This window comes from Mauremys reevesii, linkage group 1, assembly GCF_016161935.1.
Source record: "Mauremys reevesii isolate NIE-2019 linkage group 1, ASM1616193v1, whole genome shotgun sequence".
Lineage (NCBI taxonomy): Eukaryota > Metazoa > Chordata > Testudines > Geoemydidae > Mauremys > Mauremys reevesii.
Genome location: NC_052623.1, coordinates 41,975,893 through 42,001,829, shown reverse-complemented (window position 1 = coordinate 42,001,829; position 25,937 = coordinate 41,975,893). Strand labels below are relative to the sequence as shown.

Here is a 25,937-nt window from a genome sequence, read left to right as displayed (position 1 = left end):
TGATGTTTTAGTCAAGTACCTTGCATATGAGAACCAGTTACCTGCCTCACCTTTGAGTGGTTATTGCCAGAGACTGTTTCTTGACAAGACTAGGATACTGCCAAAATTGAATTAACTTCTGAATCAAAAGACCAAATATTTATAGATGTTCACTTCCTAGAAGTCAAGGAGTGGAGACTGGTAGTGTAACATACATACATGGCCTTTATATATTTAAACAAACCAAAAAAAAAAAGCAGCAGGCTCCTGCTATTTGCAGTGCATTGGACTTGTGTAGTACACATGTTGGCTGTGATTTTAGAAATCTTTTTAAAAGACCTGTTTGGTGGCAGCTCTGGGAGCAAAGAATTTTAAGAATATCTAAATACCAAAATTATTCATTCAGGTTAAACATTCATTGGTGCTGTTGCCAATTTGGTAGATTATCTGCTAGTGATTGCAAATTTTCACATGTGAAGACCACCACTGAAGTTAAAAAAAAAAAAGAGACTTTAGGAAATCAGCTAAAACACTTGCTTCAAGAACTAAAAGTTTACATTACTGCTAGTACTAAGAAAACTAGGAGGAGGATTGGTCATTTCTTTGCTTCTTACCCCCTCAAAGCTGCCCAAGAATTGCATCCACCTATTCAGTGAAAAAGCAAACTTAAAAATGTAGAAAGATCTAAATATGTACGTGGCTATATCTGTTCAGCTCAAAATTTTCCCTAAAACTGTAGCACAGATTCAGGCCAGAAGGCCAAATTTTTTAAAACTGCTCCTGAACTAGCACAAAGGTGACAACAGTTTATTTGAACACGAGCAATTGTCAGCCAGTCTTTTTTTGGATACCACAGATTGACAGGCTTGTCTCACAGGAACCTGTAATTGTATAAAGTAGGGTATGAACTTAAAGGGATATAGTTATACTAGTTAACTCTGCATGTGAACACTTATCTCTGGCTAAACTAAAAAGGCCCTCTGAGAAATGCCAAAAATTATGCACAGATAATTTAAGGTTAAGTATTTTAAATATTTTCAGCTGTAGTTGACAAACTTGTGTTCTATGATGTCAGTTACTCATTTTAACAATGCTAAACAAAGTGCTGTGGAAATCCTTAATAAAAAGCTGGTTTAAAGACTCCTCCAGCATTGTAGCTAGACTCATGCTCCTGTTGTAAAGATATGTTCCAACAGCAAGATTCAGGTAAGTAACTGCCAGGTGATTTTCATGGAAAAAAATTCAACTAGATATTACAGGCTTAAATAAAAAATTGAGCACTTAAGCTATGTGTCCATTTTAAGAGCTATGAATGATTTAATATCAGTTCATTACCCACTAAAGAAAACAATTTTCATTCAAATAATTACTTACAGGGGTATCTTTGTGAATCATCCACAGAACAGCTACATCCCGAGTAAGCATACAGTCTTTGTCTAGTGACAACTTGTAGTTTACCATAATTTGATAAGTTTTAGTTCACACTATATAAAAAACACTTGCACTAAATTAGTTTAAAGTAAAAAACAGATGTGAGCATGACTGATCAAGGTTTTAGAGAAATACTATAGAAAACCAACAGTTAAAGTGGGTGTTATCTGCAAATCCATAAATAATGTAACTGCCACCACCACTCAGGATTATTTTGCTCATATAATTTTAAAGCTTGGTATTTTCAACAGCCAGCCAGCCTACAGCTTTTGGATCAGAATCGCAGAAGCACCACCTCCTCCATTACAAATTCCTGCAAGACCATACTGTCCTTGCTTCAGCACATGGGCCATGTGAGCAACAATTCTCGCTCCAGACATTCTATATAGAAGAGAAAACAGTTTAGTTTATAGGAAGTCAGAGCAACTTGTATAAAATCAAGCTAAAACAATCAACAGATTCAAATGGCAGTGCTGCTGTAGCACTGCATCCTCAGATTAAATATCAAATACCCATACCTAAGAGTAATAAAAACAACTTTCCACCAGTTTTTCCACTTTGTCTTTCATTGAGGAGATGAAGGTCTTTATGTAAATGAGGGAAGAGACCTTGTAGAATTCTAAACACAGCTCTTTAAAATAGCACACTTCCTGTTCCCTGCTGGAACTGAATTAACTGGGCTGCATTGCAAAGCACAGCTCTCTCAAAAAGACAGCAGGTTGCACATAAGTCTCCTCCATGCTGCCACCACCAGAGGAAGAAAGAATTTTGAGAGCAGCTGTTGGTTCAAGTGGGTTTGTGCACCGATTTCTTCAACTACAAGTTTGAGGATGTACAATGAGGTGCTGCTTTTGCTGTGATTAAGGCCCTGAACTGTCAAACACAGCCGTCTGGTCTATGCTAGGAAATTAAGTCAGCTTAATTAAGTCACTTGGAATATGAAAAAATCCACACCCCCTGATCAACGCAGTTAAACTGACCTCTTTCCCCCCCAGTAGGCAGTGCTAAGTCAATGGGAGAATTCTACCATCAACCTAACTACCGCCTCCCAGGGAGGTGGAGTATCTACACCAACAGGAGAACTCCTCCCAGTAGTGTAGATAGCATCTTCACTGAAGCGGTCCAGCTGCATTTTGGCACAAAAGTCAGCTCATTTAGTTCAATGCATAAAGGTTTACAGGATCAGGGCCCTACATACTTACAGAGAGAGGGACTTTTGAAAATAACCTATCCAGAGAAGACTATGGTGATGCTGATTTGGTCAGAGGACACCAACAGAATATGATAAGGAAGATGTTAGCCCTTCTGATTCGAGGAGTGGTCCTAACATCTTTGCCAACAAAGCATGCAACTCAAGGAGCACTGCTGGATCCAGGATTTGCTCCTGGAATCCCCGCTGGTTTTTCCAATCTGTATTTAGCTAGATGATTGGGGCTATTTTTCTTCAGTAGATGTGCACAATGCCAGTTACCACCTTCAAAGCAGATTACTGGGAAAGACTTATACCATTCAGAAACTACAACTGCTTCATAATGTGACAATTTGGGGTGGGGGGGGGAAATAGAGTGGGAGGGGGTTAAACTGAAGAAAGCACATTACATCAGTGCTTCAATGACTGCGCTGGCTTCTAACTGCAATACTAGGTGTTCAGTAGATGTTCTAGATCCACCTTACACAACAGCGGGGATCAAATGTGAGGATATTCTCAGTAGAGGGCCCTAGACCTGGAGTTTAATTGCCTGTTGGTGGGACAGATCCAGAGTCCTGTTGGTCTTTACACTATGCCCTGAGGGTCCTCCATTTAACTTAAGCTTTTTGCAGGAGGGCTTAGTCAGCATAACAAATACTTAATACTTATTAGTACAATCGATATTGAAAGCACTGCACAAACATTAATTAGTGGGTTTACTGTTGCAGTTGATTCCGATAGGAGTAATGTCTGTTTCCTGGTTAACATGTTAAATAATTTGAAAATTTGTGAGAAAAAAAATGATACATGCACCAAGACAACGGTGATGGGAGCAAATAAATGAACTGAATAAATAAATTTCCTGGGACACAAGGAAAATTCTTCATCCAAGAAAAGGTTCCCAATCTTGCTCAGCCACTGCATAGAAGAGCTAAATACTGAGGCAGGTGAACCTCCATCCAAGCCCAATTCACAGAGCCCTAAAAGTTAAGCCTTGGATACAATTACAATGAACTTGCTACCAAATTGCCACCATCAATTCTTGCTCATTCTTCCTCCTACTTACTGGCTCCCTGGGACAGTTAGCAAAAGCCTTTGCCCCGGCTTGGAAAACTAAAGACAAAATGGAAGTATTTAAAAAAACAAAACAAAACAAAAAACACACCACACCCCATAGCCCAAGCACACTCAAATGCGGTGATGTGTTTAACAGATCCTGTCCAAGGATAAGACCTACCCTAAAGTGCAAACAAACAAACAAAAAAAACCCCACACAATGGAGTACTTCACCTACCCTATTGGATGTCCCAAAGACACAGCACCTCCATGTATGTTCACCTTCTGTGGATCAATACCCAGCATTTTAATATTGGCTAAGACTACAACACTGAATGCTTCATTGATTTCCCACATCGCAATGTCTTCCTTTTTCAATCCTGCATCACTAAGAACCTAGAAATAAAATATTGTTGTGAAAGTTATGTAGCCAAAAGCACTTCATGGTGGTCCTGTTTTGTTTAATTCAATGTTACACTTCCTATAACTAGTTGAAAGTTACCCAGTGAAGCACTTGGCCTGGATCAGAAGCTTCCCCTTGTCACAAGGCTTTTCACCAGTTTCCCAGCTGGGATACATATTATTCAAAAGTGGTGTTAAGACTATTTCCTGCAAAGAAAGGATTGTACAGAAGACTGCACATTTCAGCAGTTGCTCCTGTAAAAACAGGGCTAAGATGGCTCTAGATCTGGCTTTAAGTCACAACTGAAATGAGCTCAAGGAAAGCCCAGCAGAGAGAGAAAGAAAGAAAGAGGAGAAACTTTCACAGCCTCTAGTTTGAAGATGTCAAACACAAGGCCTACTTGATGTATTTATGTGGGTTGTGTAGCATGTTCAGATTCTGCAGAATCTAAACTTTCTTCTTTGCCCTCATGCTTACAAATAACCTTCCAAATGTAAGCACAGTGTAACTGACACTTATCTTCCCCCTTTGCAGACAGCTGGAAACAACAGCTCTGGAAATTCACTCCCCCTTTTCCATTAGCCTCAATAGAGTGATGATGCTTCACATGTCAGTAACTATTTATCAGCTGAAAATGGAGTGGAAGTGAAGCCCGTGGATGGAAACTGGGAGTTGATGCAAAGAAGAAAATAGAAAGGGAGGGGGGCGGCGAGAAGGAAGCAAGACAAACCACTTAAAAGTTTTACCATTGTCACTACTGGTTAGGAGGGTGATTTTTTTTGCTGCCAGTTATACTGGTATGGTATAAAGGTAAAATACCAGTATAGCTTCTTTGAGTTATTGAATAAGAATAAGCTATACTAGTATACACACTGTTCTACTAGTATAACTATCTAAACTAGGGAGGGTTGCAAAACTTTTAAGTACAGATAAGACCAAAGCCAGGGAAGCAGTAGAGAGTGGGACAAGAAGAGAAGAAGTGGTAGGTCCTAAGAGTGAGAATATTCTCCCAAGTGATGCAGAATGCAACTGAATTTTTATGTAACATTTTTAATTTTTATGCATTCACCACCACCACATCAGTGGGAGATCTGTGGACTGAGGGGATTATACAGATGTAAATTTATGCCCCAGCCCAAGCACCATAATTAAAAAAATAAATTTGGCCTTTCCTACAGAAAGGGTTTGACACCCCAGTCTAGTTATTAGCATTGATGTTAACACCTGAGGAATCAATCCTCCATTTTAATATTTATACCTTGCAAGCTAAATTGGTTTTAACACATCAATAATTCCATCAATGTAATTCAATGAAGTGGGTTACATTTTAGGAAACAGCCACGTTTGTATGGATATAACCTTTTCTACTGACCAAAGCCATATATCAGCTCAAACAAAACCAAAGTCTTCTGTAAAGTTACCAGCACATATGTCAAATGTGACAATTAAATATTTTCCACAGATTTTGGTTAATCTGAGGCTGCCAAATACATGTTTCGCCACCAGTCTACAAAGGAACATTTTACCAATTATGACAGTATACCAGCCCCATACCCCATCATGTAGACACACTTATTTTGATAAGACTTTTTTCTATTTAGATCAAAACAAGAGTGCCCACATGGGGGGGGAGGAAGGAGGTTATACTAGTATAGCTATATCAGTTTAAATTCATACCTCGGGTTGTATTAAAAAAATCCTTCCAGTGTAGGCAAGGCCTTAGTTATTGATAATTGCTTTGACACGCTTAGAATAATTTAATATTAACCACCCAGCTGGATTCTCTCTCAAGCACAGAGATTAACATGTCTGCCTTAAGTTCAACTCAGGCAACATTAACAAACCCACAGTCTGGCACTAAAGGAATCTGCATAGCAAGTGCCAATACACAAGAACCTGGAAAGTTGTCAGCTTTGTTTTACCTACATTTGTCATACCCACAGAGAGAGCCTTTATTTAATACAATGAACAGCATCATTTAACTAGTTCCTTGATGAGACACTGACTCAGATCCCATCACGCTTCTGTCTAAAAGATTTTTCACTTGTTACTTTACACCTGAAGTTACTAGAAGGTCTACATAAGAATTTTTTTTCTGTTTTCTAATTTGTTTACTTTGGGTATTTGACTTGATAGCCTATTTATGTTGTGTTCCTGTTTGTGAGGATTTTTCAGACAGCAACAGTGGTGACTTAACCACAAAAAACTGGCAGAGGTATTGAGGGGCAAGGAAGTACCTGTAACTATTTTCAACTTTTTTCTTTAAGCCGACTAGATTTCAAGGGGACTGTGTTCCTTTAATAAAAAGGACCCAACTAAAACAGAAAACTGCACGTGCACTTTGCGTGAGTTATTCTTGTGGCTAACCAATCATAATATAAATACTACTTTATCTACAAGGTCCCAAAGTACTTTATAAATAAGCCTGTGATGCACGTATCGTCTGTATTCCAATCAGAGGAAAATCCATGTTGTATCACTGGAGCAATTTAGGCAAGCTTACAATTTTTTTTTTATATTCAGCAATGATCAGTTTTGTTCCTACCTTGGGAACAGCATACGCAGGTGCAATTGGGAAGTCAATAGGATCAACAGCAGCATCTGCAAAAGCTGTAAGACCATAAAGATTATTGAAATCCTTTATCACTTTTCACAAAGGAAATATTCACCTATATAGGATACAAGTCCAATACTCACCTCCTCCACCAATCAATTTTTCTATTCATTTAAATAAAATGTCTCCTGAAAACAGGTTGTAAGCTGTGTGCTTGTAAGCAAACAGTATGGTAATAGTTTCAGATTTTACTTTTAAAATGTGTTAGATATAATTGCATTTAAGAAAGGCTGGCTATGATCAGGAGTCCAAGCATGTTTGGCTCTTGGAATTTAAAAGAACAGTTCAAGTTATGTTATAGCTGCACCTTCCTAGCCAATGAACCTATCCCATGCTCCTCCAAAGGAAAAAAAAAACACGACTGGTTAAGCAAGATTCTAAGTCACATGGCAAATCATAAGAGTATTTTCCAGTACAGTACTTGAGAGAGGCATTTGGAAAAATTCCTACCTACTATTCTTGCAAGTGGCGTAACATTAAGTCTCTTGGCTGCCTCTGCAGTCATCACAACCAAAGCAGCTGCTCCATCATTCAGTGTGCTGGCATTGGCAGCAGTTACTGTTCCTGAAAAAAGCAGAACAGTATTTAAACAGAGGAAGGAAAATGCAATAGCTCAGGTATGTCTTTCCAAGGCATTTATCTGACAGAGAGGTCCTGAATCTGAGCTCTTGTCTATACAAGTATGGGGCACTGGCTTAACTAAGGCTACTTCTACATGACAAGCTAGGAGTGTGATTTCCCAGCTCGCATACAAATTCTCATGATTGCTTGATGAGAACTAGCATCAGTATTAGTAGTGCAGGTTTAGCTGTGCGGAGTACACTAAGTACATGACAAGCTAGGAGTGTGATTTCCCAGCTCGCATACAAATTCTCATGATTGCTTGATGAGAACTAGCATCAGTATTAGTAGTGCAGGTTTAGCTGTTGCGGAGTGCAACTCACAGGTTGCAGGAGTGTTTGTACTGGCATAGCTAAACCATGCCAACACTGCCAGTGCTACCGAAGCTACACTACTACTTATACAAGTGCTAGCTCTCATTGGGTTACCTCAAGTACGGGTACGTGAGCTGGGGGATCACACCCCTAGCTTGTAGTATAATGTAAACATAGCCTCAAGGTTGGCTCTGTATGGCTGTGTTCCTGTTTGTCTCCTCTCTCCTGCTGGGTCATCTGATGTATAATTGTTCCAGTTGTTATTAAATTGTTAAATGCAGAATTGTTGTTGTGAATGAATCACTGCTCTGTCTGTGTCTAGTGTGTGTGGTTAAACTTGGCAAGGTGAGCTTTTAAATTAAATTTAGTTAAACTGGTGCAAAAACCTGTGTGGACACTTAAATTGATTTAAACCTGGCTTAAATTGATGCATCTTACTTCACAGGGCCGGCTCCAGCTTTTTTGCCACCCCAAACGGCGAAGAAAAAAAAAAAGGAAAAGAAAAGCCTGATTGAGCTGCCACTGAAGAGGAAGCCAAGCACTGAAGAACCCGCTGCCGAATTGCCGCCGCGGACCCAGACGGAGTGCCGCCCCTTTCTATTGACCGTCCTAAGCACCTGCATCCTTCCTGGTGCCTGGAACCGGCCCTGTTACTTAGGCAAGGTAATGGCTTCCACATTACCAATAATCAAGTTAACGCCAGTCAATATAAGGCTGCAAAAAAGTGGGGCAACTAAACTGATTTAGCTTCAGAGATCCATCGACTGGAGACAGACGTGTGAAGGCGCACATGCTCCCACTGGAAGAAGAAGTTACACTGTTGTAAACTGTATATGTAGATCAAGCCTATAACTACATTGATTTAAGCCAGATTTAAATCAATTTAAGCGTCCCAATACAAGGTTTTTCATCAGATTAAAACAGATTTGAAAATGAAGGTTGGTTACTTATAGCCGGAGTTCTTCCAGAAGGCTCTACATATTCCCAACTTATGGGTACTGTGCCGCATGGTGGTAGAGCCTTCTTTAGCAGTGTCAGCTAGAGCACTGTCATGTACCCCTCCCCTTCCCTCAGCATCACCAATGTTCTGAGGGAGAGGCTATATAAAGAGGGAGAGTGCCCCCACCACATCAGAGCCAGAGACATAGAACAAGGACTCTGACGAAAAGGGGAAGGCAGGTGGGTAGTGTGAACATGCGGAGCAATCTCTAACAACTCTGGTTACAAGTAAGTAGCTTTCACTTCTTCTATAAGTGGCTCTGCATATTCCCACTTATGGGACAGACTGATAAGCAGTGCTGAAAATTAACCTGGAAGTGGGAACAGAGGCCTAACTGAATAAGGGCTGAAGCAGTGCTTTACCAAATCCAGCATCTGCCCTACAGGCCAAGTCCAAAGTACAGTGCTTAGCGAAGATGTGCGCTCAAGTCCAGATTGCAGCTCTGCAAATTTCAGCAAACTGGCAGCTGCCTAAGACAAGTGAAGAAAGTAGCTACCGCTCTAGTGGAATGTGGTAGAATCAAAGCAGGTACAGGAGATTTTGTTGGTATTTAACATTCATCAATACACTGTTTAATCCACCAAGAGTGTCTGGGAATAAACTGTACAACCAATGTAGTTTTTAAGCATAAAACACAATCTAGACCATTTATTAAAACGTTTAGCTCTACCTAAACAACAAGTGAGGACTCTTCTAGCATCTATAGTCTGGAGAACAGATTCCCCCTTATTAGAATTCTTTTTTTTTTTTTATCATCTTTGGGGGGGGGGGGGAGAGAAGAGGTGGGCAACAAATTAATTGTCTGATTGATGTGAAATTCAGATACTACCTTAGGTAAGAACTTGTCCCTAGGTCTCACTTTCTTTGGTGCTGCAACAGTTAGAACCAAAGGCTCTGACAGCCCCAGTTCTGACACACCACTCAAATCCACCTTCTCAAGGATGGGTCTATGTTTTTTGCTGCACCAGGCACGGCAGGCAGGCTGCCTTTGGCGGCACACCTGCAGGTGATCTCCCGAACCTCTCATAGGCATGCCGCCAAAGGCAGCCTGACTGCCGCTCTCACAGCGACCGGCAGGCCACCCCAAGCACGCGCTTGCTGCGCAGGTGCCTGGAGCCACCCCTGCATCTTCTGGATCTGAAAGCCGAAGTGGGAACTGACCCTGGTCTCATGGCCACAAGGGTTCTGTCAGGATTGGATAACTGCAAGGCAGGAGGTACTGCACCAGTGAGAGTGTTGACAAACTCTCTCTCAACATCTCTTCTGAAACCGGGCCAGTTGGATATGACCATGTGGCCCTTGGTTTGGATTCATGTAGCCTCAAGGGCTTGACTGAGGGAGCGGTAGGAATTAGACCTGGCTCTGACAGGAGTTGCATCCTCTTGGAACCCTGCAGTCACTTTGAGCTATCTTGGCTCCTGGAGTTTTCAGCAGCTCCCTTAGACCTTCAATAAGGGTACTGATCGGATCCAGAGGATCTAGCTTCAAGAGCTTCTTTGAGAAGGAAGAGCTACAAATGATTCTCCCTATCCTTGTGGGCTCTGGGAGTAAAGGTCCAGAAAATCAAACACCCAGGAGGTGAGTGGCCTGCTGCCAGGCAGGAAATGCATCTTTTGAATCCCAGCCTTCTCCACTTTTGATTCTGCCATGACCCAGAATTGACAGGGGAAAAAATAATTGCTAACACTAACTATCCTAATAAAAAGGGCTCCAACTCCAAAGAGACTGGAGATGTTTACCTCCATCCAGACATACGGTCAGACGGACCTGGGGCGCTCCAGGCCCTAGACAAGTCTCACTCTTAGAACATCAGTGACACTGGACAGGAGGGGCAGAGAGCACAAGAGCGCTCTAGCTGACCCTGCTAGGTGGTTCTGCTGCTAGGTACCACAAGGCAGCATAGTACCCGTAAGTGGGAATATGCAGAGCCGCTTGAAGAAGCAACCTTTTAGTTAAACAAGTTCAACTTATAATTAAAGCCTGAAGAGAACGAAAAATGCACTGGATCAGCACGCAAAGCAATAATGTTCGCCCAGGAGTCGATGGGAGAGCGCTCAGGGGTCGACTAGATGCGATAAATTGATCCTCGCTAGATCTGTGCAACAATAAAACAGATACAGCTCCCAAACTCATGTACCACTTCTCCAGGAAAGACACTCACCTTGACATCTACTTTTCAGTGTTAGCATTCCACTTACAAGAACATTTGGGAAACTGCAATTCTAGACCAACTTTGCTGTTTGATTCCCCCACAATTATCACCTGTTTCAAGTGAAAACCATTAAAGCCTGTCACTAAACCAGATCTTCCAAATGTCACAGCAAAATGAAGTATGTAACACAGCCTGCATTTCTCCAGGAAACACTGCTGTACATTGTCCAGTTATAAGAACAATTCTCCAGGCCACAAAGGGTGCTGCTGTAAGTGGTGCCTGCTGTATTCCTATGCTTTCCGTTGTCTTCACCTTGACCCAGTTAAGCTGTTTTCAAATACACGGACATTGGGGCTGAGTGGAAAGAATGTTATTCACCCACCTATCGAAGCAGTCCAACTTGAAAGAAAGAGTTTTGAGATTTTATTTTTTGAAATTAAGTACCATAAGAATACATAGCTCTCAAAGTCAAGCCCTAAACAAGAGCAGCCTACTGTTTTCAATAGAAGATAAGCACAGTCCTCCGGCTAACATACTTTGGAGGAACTCAGTCAAAAAAGACAAACACCAGAGTCCCTGTTTCAAGTAAAGCAGTTCACCTTTTACTGCAACTAGAGCTGTGGAACTCTTTAATTTAAAATTTGATACATCTCTTCCTCTCCTGTGACACATCAGTAACATATTGGGAATCAGCATGAAGACTGTGTTTAATAAAATAACTATATATGTCCTAGTAATTTCAATTGGAAACTTTTCTTCACTACTTGGCTTAGCGTGGAGAGACTTCAAATATTTCATATAAAATTTGCTCTGTTTAAAACCACCACCACACCAATTTCTCCATATAGAGTACTTACCATTTTCTTTTTGAAAAACAGTCTTCAGCTTTGGAACTTTACTGAAATCAACACGCTTATATTCTTCATCTTCTTTCACTTCTATATCTGGTTTCCCTGAAATAATGCCAAAGATGCCAAATCAAAGTGAACTCAATCCGGTTTTGGCACTTCAGCATAAAAATCTGCACACTGATGCACGTGACATTTTACTAGGTTATTTTTGTTATGATTTATCCAAAATGTAAACCCTAAAACAGAACTCCCCAAACTGTGAGGCACGCCCACCTAGGGGGACATGGTGGGTCCAACCCAGCCTCCACAAGGGGCAGGGAGGGAGCAGTATCACCCCATCTCTGCTCTGGCCCTGCCCTCAGCTGTGGCTCCATTCCCAGCCCCGGCACTAGACCCATCCTCAGCCTCTGCTCCCTTACCCTGTCCGTGTTCACACACACACACACACACACACCCTGCTCCCAGCCCGACAGAGGTAATGGGAGGCACAATCCTGAAAAATTGGGGGACCACTGACCTATGTATTCTGCAATCCTTTATTCTATGCTACGTTCCATTTTTAGACATCCTGACATATTATTTCTATAAAATGTGACTTAATTTAGCTCTGAAGAGAAACAAAAATTGACAAGCTTGCTCCTTTAACCCATTGATCCACAACAGGTTTATTGTTAAGACAAGACCTTTAGCAATTCATCCTCCCAGGCTGGTGGAGAGAAGAGAGGGGGGAAAAAAAAAAAAAAAATCATCACAGCTCAATTAGGGGTATTAAAATAGTAAGAAACAAATGGAAATGAATTACAAGCCACATTAGCTAGCACTTATTCTATGTTGTAACACTCATGCAAGTTACAAGAGAAGGATGGATAACTCAAGTACCTCAGTAAAAACAAATAGGAAAAAAATGACCATAAACATTCACCAACTGTGTTTGCCAGAAAGCCAGCTAAGATTTATTTTTTTTACAGAAATTTAAAAAAATATTCCCAAAATTTGCACATTCCAGCTGCAACGTTAGTATTCATCAGTGCACAATTTAACATCTTTTAACATTAAAAATGTATTTTAGAATGTATTTCCATAATACCTTTTTGTGAAATAGTGACAGGAACAACTTCCTTTGTCAGTTCTCCTGATTCCCAGGCTGTCTTGCTCTTAGTATAAGAATTTATAGCATAAGTGTCTTGCTCCTCTCGTGAAACAGTAAGCTTCTTAGCAGTATTTTCAGCACAATTTCCCTGGGGGAAAACAAAGACCATTCTGAGAACATGAACCAGAAATATAGATGGAAAGATTAACTCCAATTTTTTTAAATGGGCATGACAGAACTTTTGAAGTGAATTTTTAAGTGTTAGTTGCCAGAAGGTTCTATTGTGACAACTGCTACAGGAATCTGAACTTCACAACAGAAGTTAGTGGGCAATTTTCTGGACAGATGTAATTTAAGCCAGAAATCCATGTACGTAATCACGTATGCAGTGTAGTTGTGGCTATGCAAGTTCCAGGATATTACTTCATCCACCTTGTCTGTGTAATATCTTTTATTGGAACAAGTTCTCTGTTAGTGAGAGAAAAAAGCTTTTGAGCCACAGCAAAAGCTGTATCGCTCAAAAGGCTGTATCGCTCAAAAGCTTGTCTCTCTCACCAACAGAAGTTGCTCCAATAAAGGCTATTGCCTCACCCACCTTGTCTCTCCAATGTTCCTAATGAGGCCTTTCTAATTTAAAAAAAAAATCTGTGTGAATTTAATGCTTTTGAAATGTCTTGGATCGACAATCTGAAGCCCTGTTTAGCCACATAACAGTACATCCACACAGTTCTCACCAATGCACATCATTCCTATACTGGTGGGACTGCCTTCTAGGCTTGAAAGGGTACTTAATCTCCAGATCTTATTCAGTCCTTGGATTCTCAGCAGAGAATGACAAATTGGCAAGTAGTGCCAATTTTTCATCCAACAACTGAACTGAGACCACCTAACTTTTTGCACAGGTTACTGAACAGTGAGATAATTTCTCTTTTTTTTTAATTGCATACACAACTATCCTCTAACTTGACTGCAACCGCCTAACTCATTTCACACAGGTTACTGAACAGCCATAGAACCAACCGTTACAAATCTAGTTCACTACAAACACAGGCTAAACGTACACTGGTGACAGAGGTGAAGGGTAATATATCCCATTACCAATTCCCTGAGATACACTAAGTCCACCTGAGAAAGTTATTCTGAAGATGAGAGGGAACTAGACCCGTCCTCCTTGGTCACTAGGCTAACTTCTTAAGAATCTGCATGCATATTTGGTTAAACTTATGCTGTTTCTATAGCAAATTCTACATATAAAACATTGTGTAGAGATCAGTCTGCATTAGCTTGATTGTAGCATTCCTCTGATTCCTCACACAAGTGCGAAGCCAACTAGAGGGTGATGGGGACTCATCCTCCTCTGCAGTCCTGGCTGGGTGGGGAGGCTCTGCTCCATCAGGACTACAGCCACGCCTCCTCTCCCACACCGTGATAACTTTGCATCTGCAGGGATTGCATGTCACTGGCCCTGGGGCAGCACAGGAAGCCCTCTGCAGCTCTGTTGTCGTGGCCCTACTCGCTCGCTCCCATGGCAGAGGACCTGCAGAGGGCTCTCTGTACTGGGAAGGAGCTATTCAGCAGAGTGGTCTCCCCTGCAGCCAGGGAATCTTTATCCTCCTCTTCTTCAGTCCTAACCAGTAGTCTCAGCTCGATTATCCAAAACCCTGCATTAGCTGAATCTCTTGTCCTCAGTTGTCCTCCAGCATGACATATATGCCCTTTGCAGCATGTCTCTCATGCTAGGGGACACGGAAGGGTTTCAGATAATTCAGAAGTTCAGATAATTGGGTTTCAAAACAAACAGGAGTAGACTGTGTAACCTTATGCAGAGTACATTACTACTCCAGCCTGGAGAAGAACAAGGTATGGATAACAAAGGTGAAGTCTGTATCAGTGAAAAGATGTTCTAATCTATAGGCTAGGCAAAGATTGTAAAAGATTATTTGTGCAACTGCTACTATTTAGGAAGTAGTAGCAACTCATCCAATAAAGACTGTGAATAACTAAGTCAAAGGGTAGGAAAATTCCTTCAGTGGGGAGAACAAATCATTAATTCCTCATAATTCCCACCAGCCTCACTTCAACTGGATTCATCTTAAACCAGTGAGCTATTGTCAGGATGCTAGCTGACATGGAACCAGGAGAATCAAATATTATGAGGAGCAGCAAAGAATCCTGTGGCACCTTATAGACTAACAGATGTTTTGGAGCATGAGCTTTCGTGGGTGAATACCCACTTCGTCGGATGCATGCGCATGCATCCGACGAAGTGGGTATTCACCCACAAAAGCTCATGCTCCAAAACGTCTGTTAGTCTATAAGGTGCCACAGGATTCTTTGCTGCTTTTACAGATCCAGACTAACACGGCTACCCCTTTGATTATGAGGAGGTATCAGATGAGAGAGCATACCAATACTCTCAAATCTCATTCTCCTCTAGGAACTTCATTTTTATTTATATTCACACACACACACACACACACACACACAAACAGGGAAACCGTGCTGGACCACACAAGTGGATGCCCTGAGGGAGGCTGAGCAGCTTTATTGGTCCCTCCTGGGAGGGAAGGAATAGTGAGCTATTAGTAATCAACTGTGCATTCTACAGCATAAATCCAGGTCTTGAGTCACTGTCTACCACTGTCCTGGACTCTTCAGAAAGGCCTCAAACACACCCACACAAAACCACCACTTGGCCTGCTCCTTAATTTTCTGCCTAGCTTCTCCATGCCACTTAAAGAAAGAATCATGAAAGTGGAAGAACCCTTTCCTCAGAAGCAGTTCTGTCCCTCATTTCCTGGGCATGCCAGAACCAACATTTAAACAGTCACTAAAACTCTTGAGTTCGGTAGTAGGCTCATGATATGGCAACTTCATTTTTTTGCCTATGTTTCAGTATTGAACAGCAATAATTACCATGTGAATTTTGTTGTAAACATCAGTCAAGCCATCTTTTACAATCAAATCTTCCAGCTTTACTCCTCCGTAAGGTGTTGCCCCTCTGTTCATTGTATAGGGAACATTAGACATGCTCTCCATCCCACCAGCAACCATCACATCCTTCTCAAACAAAACAAGCATGTGTTAAAATTAATTACAATAAAAGCCATTTTATATAAAATTTCTTCCCACATAACAGAAGATTGGAGAACACGTTACAGATGTTTCTTACAAAATTGCTTCTATTTTTTTGTCTGACTAAAACAGGAAAAAAAGTGAAAACAGTTAATTGGTGTCGGCACAGGAAGTGAACATAACCAATGTTCTGTGTCTGAGCTGTAATTTCAAAAGATCTGAGAAGCAAAAAGTCTTGAAGATTAGTTACAGGAAAGTTACAACATGGAGAGTTTCTGAGGAAAAAAAAAATCTGACAAATTTCTTAGCCAGTATTTCTTTTTAATCTTTCATTCGCTGCACTGGTGCTCTGGCCACCTCACATCAATTACGATCTTCTTTCTCCTACAACTCAACTGTTGAAATGTAAGTGCCTCCAAGATTAAAGTAGAATTTTCTTATTAAAAAGTCTTAGTTTGGCATATTTGTTCCATTTCAGTTCTCCATTAGCAACATATTATATCTATAGGACAAACAGCTGTTTCAGAATTTAAGACACCAGCAAGGAAGAGAGATATGTTCACATGAATTACTAGCTGCTCTATATAATGTTGTGTCGTCTCAGTGTGGAAAGATCCAACCCAACTTCATAACACAGTTTACCATGTTGTCTGTTAATAAGCCAGCAACAAACAGGAGACTTTAAACGGTTTTACCACTGAACCCAAAATTCAATTTAATTAGTATGTGCATTTATTAATATTTCTACATTGTTTTCAAGAAGTAGTTCCTGAAGTTTTATCACCCTTTGTAAGATATGGTTGACGATTCACTGGAGCTTCACACATGAAGTCTCTAGATTCTCAGCATGAAGAATACATGTAACTATTTTCAATACCGTGTATTACACGTGGGTAGGGATAAGAAAAATTGCAAGTTTAATGTTTTTCTGTAGTCTATAGAAAAGTTCAGTAAAACACTTTTATATTGCATCCTCATAAAGGATACTTTACAAGGAGTCAGTCACAGGATAAGAAAAGGAAGGTGTTTTTTTTTTTAAATGGTAAGATTTAAAGTAAATGATGCTTTGTTCAATATTAGGTATACACTGGATCCAATAAAAGTAATTGAGAGTCCTGATGAGACGGGCAGTAGAGAGAACTCAAAGGCAGTTATGACTAGAAATCAGAAATAGGAAGCCAGAGAAGGGAACAGATGATTTCTTAAAGTCTTTTTTTTTTTAAGCTTTGTTATTCTGATCCTATATAGTTTTATGTCTCCAGCCCTTCCAATTTTTTTTTTTTTAAATAATCTATAAATCCAGTAAAGGCTCAAAAACGGCACTAATCACACATCCACTTAAGTCAATGGGAGTTTTGTCATTGACTGTAATGGGATCAGAATTACTGAGTGTGCAGCTGGGGAAAAAAATCTCTAATATAGTTTCTAAGACCTACTTACAGTCAATTAGGGCTGAATCCAGCAAAGTGGGTAGAGAGACAGTGACATACTGTATGGGAATCAGGCATGCATAATCACTTCAGGTCAAATCTCTAATTCTCTGAAATATGAGAGCCCCTACAAAGTGTGTGGCCTGCATCCATCAAATGTAAACCTAAAGTATGAATATTCATTAAATGTGAATTACTAATCCTAGCAGTAGCTGTTGAAATAGAAGTACTGGAGCTATTCTTAATCCCACTGAAGTTAGTGGCAAAAATACCATTTAGAGCCTGATCAAAGACCAGTACAGTCAGTGGCAAAAGATTCCCTTTGACTTCAGGCTCTAGACGAAGCCCTTAATACTGGGTCAGATTGGGTTTGGTGTGAATTAAGCAGCAGTCCTAAATCATTGATATCAGTAACTCTACGCTAGGGAGGAAAGAGAGCATGTATGTATTTTAAGAAATAAAAGAATACTTATGTCAGCAAGTAGATTTTCCAAAGATGTACCATAATTGGCAGATAAGATTTTTTTTTTCCTTCCTCCTAATCTAGGCCTGGTCTAGATTAAAAGGTTACATCAGCATACCTATGTCAGTTGGGAATTTAAGATAATAAAATTTTTTTATTTTTTTTATCTATCTATAGATTATAGATAGAGGAGATCCTGTTGGTATCCAGGAAGTGGGTGGGCAAAGCCTGCCCACTGCTAAAGGACCTCCCACCCAGCCTAAGGGAAAGATCCACAGGTCTGTGATACCAAATTATGTGGGACAACCAATGAAAAAAAAACAGGATCGGGAGTGAGGTCATAGGGCTAAACGAAGGGAACCTGATGGGGATACCGAGTAGAGAACCCCGGCCAGCGCCCACTGCTCCTCGAAGGTGTCAAGGGAGCCAGCGGACACCGCCCAGAGGGACTCTGCCCGGATGCGTGAACGGACGGAGGAGCGGAAATAGGCCCCACAGTTGCAGGAAATCCCGTCAGCCAACCTCCTCTCCCCGGTTTTGTAGATGGCTAGTTTGGCCAGGGCCAAGAGGAGGTTGATAAGGAGATCCCACAACTTTGTGGGGCCATGGATAGGGAGTGCATAGATAAACAGGTGAGGGGAAAAGTGCAACCAAAAACGCAATAAGAGATCCAAGAGGAGCCGGAACAGGGGCTGCAACCTGGCGCACTCTAAATAAACGTGCGACAGGGTTTCCTTCATGCCGCAAAAGGGCCAAGTGTTGGGGATAGGGGTAAACCGCGCCAAGTACACGCCCGTGCTCACGGCCCCGTGAAGGAGTCACCAACTGACATCCCCAGCGGGCCTTGGGACCAGGGCAGAGTATAAGCTGGCCCACTGGGGCTTCTCACCCTCAAGAGGTGGCAGGAGGTCCCGCCACTTTGTATCGAGGCAGGACGCGAGGGTGAGTAGTGAAGAGTGTGGAGCATGAGCATGTACATATGTTTCCTATAGATAGATATTTATCTATCTATAATCTCTATCTCACACCCCCACAGATGTAGCCATACTAACAAACGCCCGAGACACAGTTATGTTGACAGAAGAGGGTTTCAGACAACAAAGCTAAACTTTGTTTGGGGAGGTGGTGTTCCTACAACAGGAAAAACTCCTTTGTCAGCATATATTGAGTATTAAAAGGCTATGCTGGAATAGTCTCTAGTTCTGACTACCGATATGTCTACAGAAGAGGCATGAATCAAAGCAACCTGGTTAAGTTCTAGGTATTTTGCTTCTCTACCCTCTTTTCCCCTTAAAAGGAAACAAACTTATAATACTGACCACAACTACTTCCACTATTAACTGTGTCCTACGATATATGCAAGACATTTCTAAATACACAGTTAACAAATTTGTTTATCAGAAACAAACATTTAAAAAAAATATATTAATTCTAGTTAAGCAGTACTAGCACAAAACCAAAGTGTAGTATATTATAATGGGCAGGAAACCTCCACATCAGTCTCATATTTCTCAGAGATCAGAATTTCCACATTTTGGCAATCAGATATTATGGTTGAAGTTAACAGGCACTAAAATTCACATACCTGATTTCCACACATCAGATTCTGTGCTGCCATCATGACAGACTTCATTCCAGAAGCACAAACTTTATTGATAGTTGTAGCAGGAGTAGAGATTGGTAAACCTGAGACAAGTAAATATATTAATCAAATGAAGACAACCACATTATTCTATTTATAATCTAATTACATCATCCTTTTTTAGCATTTAACAACTATTAGCTGCTAATCTTGTTGCACTGCCCCTCATTACAAAAAACTGCCTTTCACCATCTCTAATATTTCATATGGGGCTAACTTTCATCTAAAGTAGAATAGTTATAATCTGTACCTACAATTCTATAGCAGCTCTACGTAGTATAAATTCTCTAGATCTTTAATCACAGAAACAAAAACAGTATGTTAATACCTGCACCCAGTAGTGCTTGTCTTGCTGGAGCTTGTCCTTGTCCAGCCTGCAGGACATTACCCATATACACTTCCTTCACTTCTTCTGCAGGAATACCTATAAAATAAACCAAGAGGCTTTTTTTAAGGGAGAGCAGCAATACACTAGTATTTTTATCTTTTAGATAAAGTTTTTAATCTAACGCTGGCAATAAAATGCACTGGTTTTACTCCAGTGAGGCTAAAATACAGCACACAGACCTACATCAAGAGCCTCCTGGGTTTCCACACTTATGGTTCATGAAAGAATGCTGAAGACTGCTCTAGAGACCAAAGTCCTCTAGGCATCCACAGAACGAGAACAGCACAAGTACCAGGAATGCCGCCTTCAACAAATTCCTGGGCAGTGTGTTTCAACCCATTAAAGCAATTCCATTTCCATGTCTTTAGTGCATCCACTCTAACTGTAACGCAGACTATAAATCAATGTCTAATGTGGGGATAGGTTTTGGGAAATGGACACCTATCCAGTAGGAACCAGATTAACATTTTATTTCACATACGCCACTGATTAACATTCTAATCTATTCTTAAAAGCAACACTGAAACAAAATCAAATCAGGCATTAAGTGCTTTACACATTTCATGCTTAGATTTTGTTTTTATTTTTTAAATACTATCAGTTGATAAAAGTTTAAGATAAAAGATTAAAATTTCATCCACTCACTTTTAACAATTTTTTTTTCAAAAAAAGATACAAATTGCTACTGTTCACTGGGGCAATGTGTAACTTTGTTTTGTGAACAAATATTTACACATACCTGCTCTTTCAATTGCTCCTTTAATTGCAATGGAGCCAAGTTCAGTGGCTCGCAACGATGAAAGGGATCCCTGGAAAGATCCAATGGGAGTCCGTGCTGCACTTGCTATGACCACTTCCTAGTAGAACAGAATATGCGGTAAGAGTTACAGTATTTGAAAACAATTTATTTTAACTTGTTCACACTTTATTTTGTCTTGTCTTTTAAACAATGACTCATGTACAATTGTATACTGTACAACACAACAGGGGAGCCAAACGGGTCATGGACTTTAGCTGTCACTGCAGTGCAAACATTTTAATAATTATTATGTTATAGTAATTGAGACACCTGCCCAAGAAACAAGACATTAAGACTGTCATGATAATTTAGCCAAAGTCATGTTATATCAGAGATCTTCTTGTGGGGCTAACCATAAACTTTTGAATGAAACAAGGTACGACTTTCAACTCCTTACCTAGGAGCTCACTGCATCTGACTATTTCAAATTACAACATAATATGGGGTTATTTTAAGTATGATGATGATTTGTAGTGCTTTTACCCCTATTTTTACTCAGCCCCCCTCACAACAAATCTGCTGCTAAGCTAGCCCATCAATCTGATGGCAGTATGATGTGCTGACACTGGAGGGACTAAAGTCTGGGTCCCCCACTTGGGGCCTCTTCCTGAATGCTTCCTCGGTGGTGTTGATGAGCACCTTCAACCCCCATGTTTCAGCAGGAGTCAAAGACACTCAGCACCATACAGTGTCAGGCCCTTGGTTCTTTATTCACTGAGGTGGGCAGGATTTTGGATGGAATACCTTGTGTCACTTGATTTACTCTCCTCCCACTCCACAAGTAACCAGTAATAGGATTAACAAACTCAAGAGGCAGACACATTCAGCTGCCCTCAATTACAGACCAGGTCAGACACAGGTCAGTGCAGAATGAAATTTTCAAAATGAGAGAGACAGCATTGACCAACTCACTGTAAGTTTAACAGAAGCATGATGCCCTCCCTGCCTTCCCAACCCCTCTGCAGCACTGACCACTTTAAAGTTATCTGACATTTTGATACAGACAGATCTTAGAAAAATCTGAACACTGTTATGATACTAGGTGAGAGACAGGTAACAAGTATTTTTATTCAAGCTTATCACATATAATTGTGGTCAGATTACAAGACGGTAGGGAAAGGAAGAGTTTCAATGCTTTTTTAAAGTAATCTCTCGCACTTAGAAGTCATTGCAATCCAGTGGTTACAGAGCAGGACACTGGGAATCAGTAGACCTAGGTTCTATTTCCAGCTTTGCCAATGACAAGCTGTGTGACTTTGCCCAAGTTACACATTCTCTACATTGAAAGTGCTTTGCAATCCTCAAATTTTTAAAGATCAGACTCTAAAAGCAGGCTAGTAGCGATGGTTTATCATAACTAAAGCTTGTGGCCATATGCTACTTAATACTTACATTTAAAGTGCGCTGTGATGCATAACCCCGGTTTGTGTATTTCAAAACCTGAAAACAAGAAATTTTTCAGAATTTTACTTTGCAAATTTTGGTGACCTGATGTTTCAGTTCAGTAACAGATATACTGTGAAAATTGGGCATTTCTTACAAGTGACTGGGAAACACCAAGAATTATTGCATTTTTCAAGTTAAGAAACATTGGGAAAAAAAACTAATACATCACAAAATGGACTTTGTTCATTTATTTGACAAACACAGTAGACATTCTGTAGTATATTTTCCAAAAGAAAATAATGTCTCAAATATGAGAACTGAGATCTCACTACATTATCTGTGATTAAATCTTTCCTGAGAAATTAAGTATCTTTTTTAAATGCAATTTGTGGAAAGTATGGATTAAAAAGGTTCTGTCAGTTTTAATCATGTAACAGCTACTTCTCAGATATAGGAGCTCCAGCAACATCACATACAATGAACAGGTAGGGAATGCTGCTACATTACAAGTGTTGATTATTCAACCCCATTGCTCCTTTAATCCTTTCACTGCTATCACTAACTTTAGCATTACAAAGATAGCAAATTTCTAGAGCTCAATTGCACTGGCATTTGTGATTTGTAATATGGGTTGTGAACACAGAATTCAGCATCAAAAGATGACAACCAAAGAATAAATCTGTATAGCAAACCAATTCACAGGCTCTTAACTTCATCCTATTACTAGGTATACTCACAGTGGGGTGAAAATTCATTACATTTTTTAAAAAAATAAAAAAATTGAAAAAAGATACATTATCTTAAGATATCATTATCCACAGCTGCTTCTGCCTGTCCTTGGGCAGCAGTTTAAAATAATTTAAAAAGTTAAACTATTTCATTAGACAGTGTACAGCTATATTACTGACCACTATCATTTTTACTGAAAGAATATATTCAAGTAAGTGAATTAAAATTAATAGTCACTTGAGGACTTTGAAGGAACACCATAAATTTAACTTTTCTTAAAATGACTAGATTATAAAAGTACTTTCAGGTACTATGCCCACCTTGAGTCCCCATGCCAGTTAGGATGATTTTTTAAATTTTAGCTTCACAGCAGGAAAAACAAATTCACAAGCAAGAAAAAGGAAACTGCCTATATAATTTTATGCATTTAACAACATTAAGTGAACAAAAGAAAACATGTCCTCTAGTCTTTCAGTTATATTCAACTTGGGCGATTATCTGTAACAATTTTAGGTGTGAAATTTTCTGACAAATGGGTAAACTTTCAAGTTGACTGCATCCCTTTAAGGTTTTATTTGAACATCCCAGAGAGTAGTTTATTCTTAGAATGACCTGACAACTAACAAGGGTAACAGCCTTTTATCTTAGACTATCTACAGTTCAAGTTATTCAGTCAATTGTACAAATAAGCAAAAACCCAGTAAACATAGCTGATTGCAGCTAGCATTGCCTGTGCTGCGTACCTATATGTACAGACAACAGATTTTTTTTTAGCCTTGGCAGCTGATAAGATCTCAACTTTGGTTCTGTGGACATACCTGACCCTTGCATAAACCACAAATGTCTGGATGCTTCTTCACCTGCCTCATCCCCTTTTCCAAGGCAGAGGCTCACAACACTTTGCCAGGCATGTGGGTCCTGAGAGAGCCTGGCCCAGGCAGGCCCTGCTCCTGCTCCGGCCTGGCTGATTACACCACTCCAAGGGGCCAAAGTTATCCTACCCCAAGACCAACCCTGGCAGACACAGTCACCTCCCATCAGGGCCAGCTACTGTAGCCAGGGATCAGGGCGTAGGCCTCTAGAAAGTCCTGGGGGGACGCTGGGCAGTGGGGAAGGTTTGTGTGTTTTGGGATGCTAGGCAGTGTGGGGAGTCCTGTGTATGTTGGAGGTTGTGCAGTGGGGGAGCTCTGTGTGTGTTGGGCCACTGGGAAGTGGGGGGAGTCTGTAAAGGGCACTGTGCAGTTGTGGTGGGGGGGCTGTGGGGAGCACTTGGCAGGCTCTGGGCAGGGAGGTGCAGGGCACTGTGCAGTTGTGGGAGGGCTGTGAAGGGTGTATAGGTAGGGGGCACTGGGCAGTGAGAGGATCAGGGAGGGGTGCTGGGCATAGTGGTCTGTCAGAGGGTGCTGGGCAGGTGAGGGTGTGTTGGGCATAGTGGTCTGGGGGAGTGCACTGGGCATAGGTGTTTGTGGGGGATCCCTGGGCAGTGTGGCACTGGTCACAGGGGGTCAGAGGGGTGCTGGGCAGCAGTGCAGCGTGGGCCTGCCCCCGAGGGAAAGAAGCACGATGGCAGCACAGGGACAGGCAGGCAGGCCGGGCAGTGTGTGTCTGGCAGCTACTGGTTTGTAAACAGTGTCCTTGTGCTGGGCTGGGTAGAGCGGGGCTGTCCCTGCCCCATCTCCCCCCCAGCCAGCCCCTTGTTCTGCGGGCTCTGCCCCGCCCATGTCCCCACAAATAACTTTAGCACCGGGCCCACAAAAGGTTAATCCGGCCCTGCTGTTGAGCCTTCAGACTTTCGCCTCGGGCGCTTTAGGCCCCCAACTCCCTCGACCCAAGGAGCAGACGCTGCGCTGGCGTGGCAGCCCCACCCCCCGCCTTGCCCTCTCTAGGGCAGCCGCCTCTCCGCGCAGCCACGCCCCCCTCCCCCGCCGCAGCTAGCGGGCTTGGGGAGCGGGCCGCGGCGCCGGCATGTCGGGGGGGGGGGGGAGCGGATTGGCGCCCCCGCCCCGCAGCACGAGGGCGGCCTTGGGGGTTACGGCTCCTGACTGGGCTTCGGGCCACGGCCGCCTCCGCCTGCCCTTGGGCGGGTCACCCCGGGCCGAGCCCCCCAGCGCCCGGGAGGCGCCCCGCGCCGGAGCCCGGCCCGGCGAGCTCGATCAGGCCGGGGTGGATTCGGGGCCCCGGGCAGCCCGCGACGCGGCGGGGCGGCGGGTCTCTCCCCGCCCGGGGCAGGGGGGGGGGTGACAGGCCCCATTTCCGCGGCGGGGCTTCGTGCTTCCCCCCGACCGCTGCTCGCTCACCTGCAGCAGCCTCACGACCTCCCGGCCGCCCAGCGCCGCCGCCGCCGCCATCCCTGCCCGAGTGTCTGGAGAGCCCCGGGCCCGCGCCTCACCTTCAGCGCGGCCCCCGCCCGCAGCCAACGGGAGCCGCTGCTCCGACCCCCGCGCTCCCCCATTGGCTGGTGGCAGGAAGGGGCTGATGCCATTGGAGGGGAAGGCGGGACTTGTGAGCGGTGGGGGCTGCCGCCAGGAGCGGGGCGGGACCCGGCCCCGGGGGAGGGTGACCCGCTGTCCCGAGTTTATAGGGACAGTCCTGGTTTGCGGTTTTCCTTATACAGGCTCCTATTACCCCCCAGCCCCTGCCCCAAACTTTCACATTTGCTGTCTGGTCACCCTGCCCCTCCCCCCAGGCTCCGCGCTCTGCTTCCCCCTTCCGAACTGAACAAACCCGAACAGCCCAGCCTTGCCCAGGACTCCAGTGCTTACTCTCCCCCCCACGCGGGCTGGGACCGGGGAGGGTTCGGGGGGGGGAAGCTGGGGATGAGGGATTTGGGGTGCAGGAGGGGGTTCCAACCTGGGCCCAGGGACTTGAAATAGAAGAGCAGGCTCAGGGCTATGGCAGAGGGGTGGGGTGCAGGCTCCCAGATAGAGTTTGGATGTGGGAGGGAGCAGGGGCTTAGGATGCAGGCTCTGGGAGGGAGTTTGGGTACAGGAGGGTTTGCAGGGGGGGTGTAGTGCAGGCTCCAGCCAGGCTGCGCTTATCTCAGCTGGCTCCCAGTTGATGGTGCAGCAGGGCGAAGGCAGGCTCCCTGCCTGCCCTAGCTCCTTGCTATTCCCAAAAGTGGCTGGCATGTCCAGCCCCTAGACAGAGGCACGGCAGGCAGCTGTGCATGGTACCTGCACCAGCAGCGGCGTGACCACAGCTCCCATTGGCCACAGTTCCCGGCCAATGGGAGCTGCACAGAGCCAGGGCAGGAAGGAAACCTGCCTTAGCCTCACTGAGCTCCCCCACCTGTTCTGATAAAAAACTGGATGCCTGCCACTCCTAA

At 42.7% G+C, this 25,937-nt stretch overlaps 1 protein-coding gene across 1 annotated transcript; it reads right to left on the bottom strand.

Moving 5' to 3' along the window:
- Positions 1-1,272: 1,272 nt before the first annotated feature.
- ACAT1 (acetyl-CoA acetyltransferase 1) lies at positions 1,273-25,019 on the bottom strand. Its single transcript, XM_039526825.1, has 12 exons — positions 24,910-25,019; positions 21,890-21,937; positions 20,438-20,555; positions 19,639-19,734; positions 19,254-19,354; positions 15,617-15,760; positions 12,698-12,848; positions 11,617-11,712; positions 7,123-7,236; positions 6,604-6,668; positions 3,894-4,051; positions 1,273-1,791 (listed from the first exon to the last, which is right to left on the bottom strand). Exons 1-12 carry the CDS (start codon positions 24,958-24,960, stop codon positions 1,671-1,673), a joined length of 1,263 nt encoding a protein of 420 aa, XP_039382759.1. The 5' UTR covers positions 24,961-25,019; the 3' UTR covers positions 1,273-1,670.
- Positions 25,020-25,937: the final 918 nt, after the last annotated feature.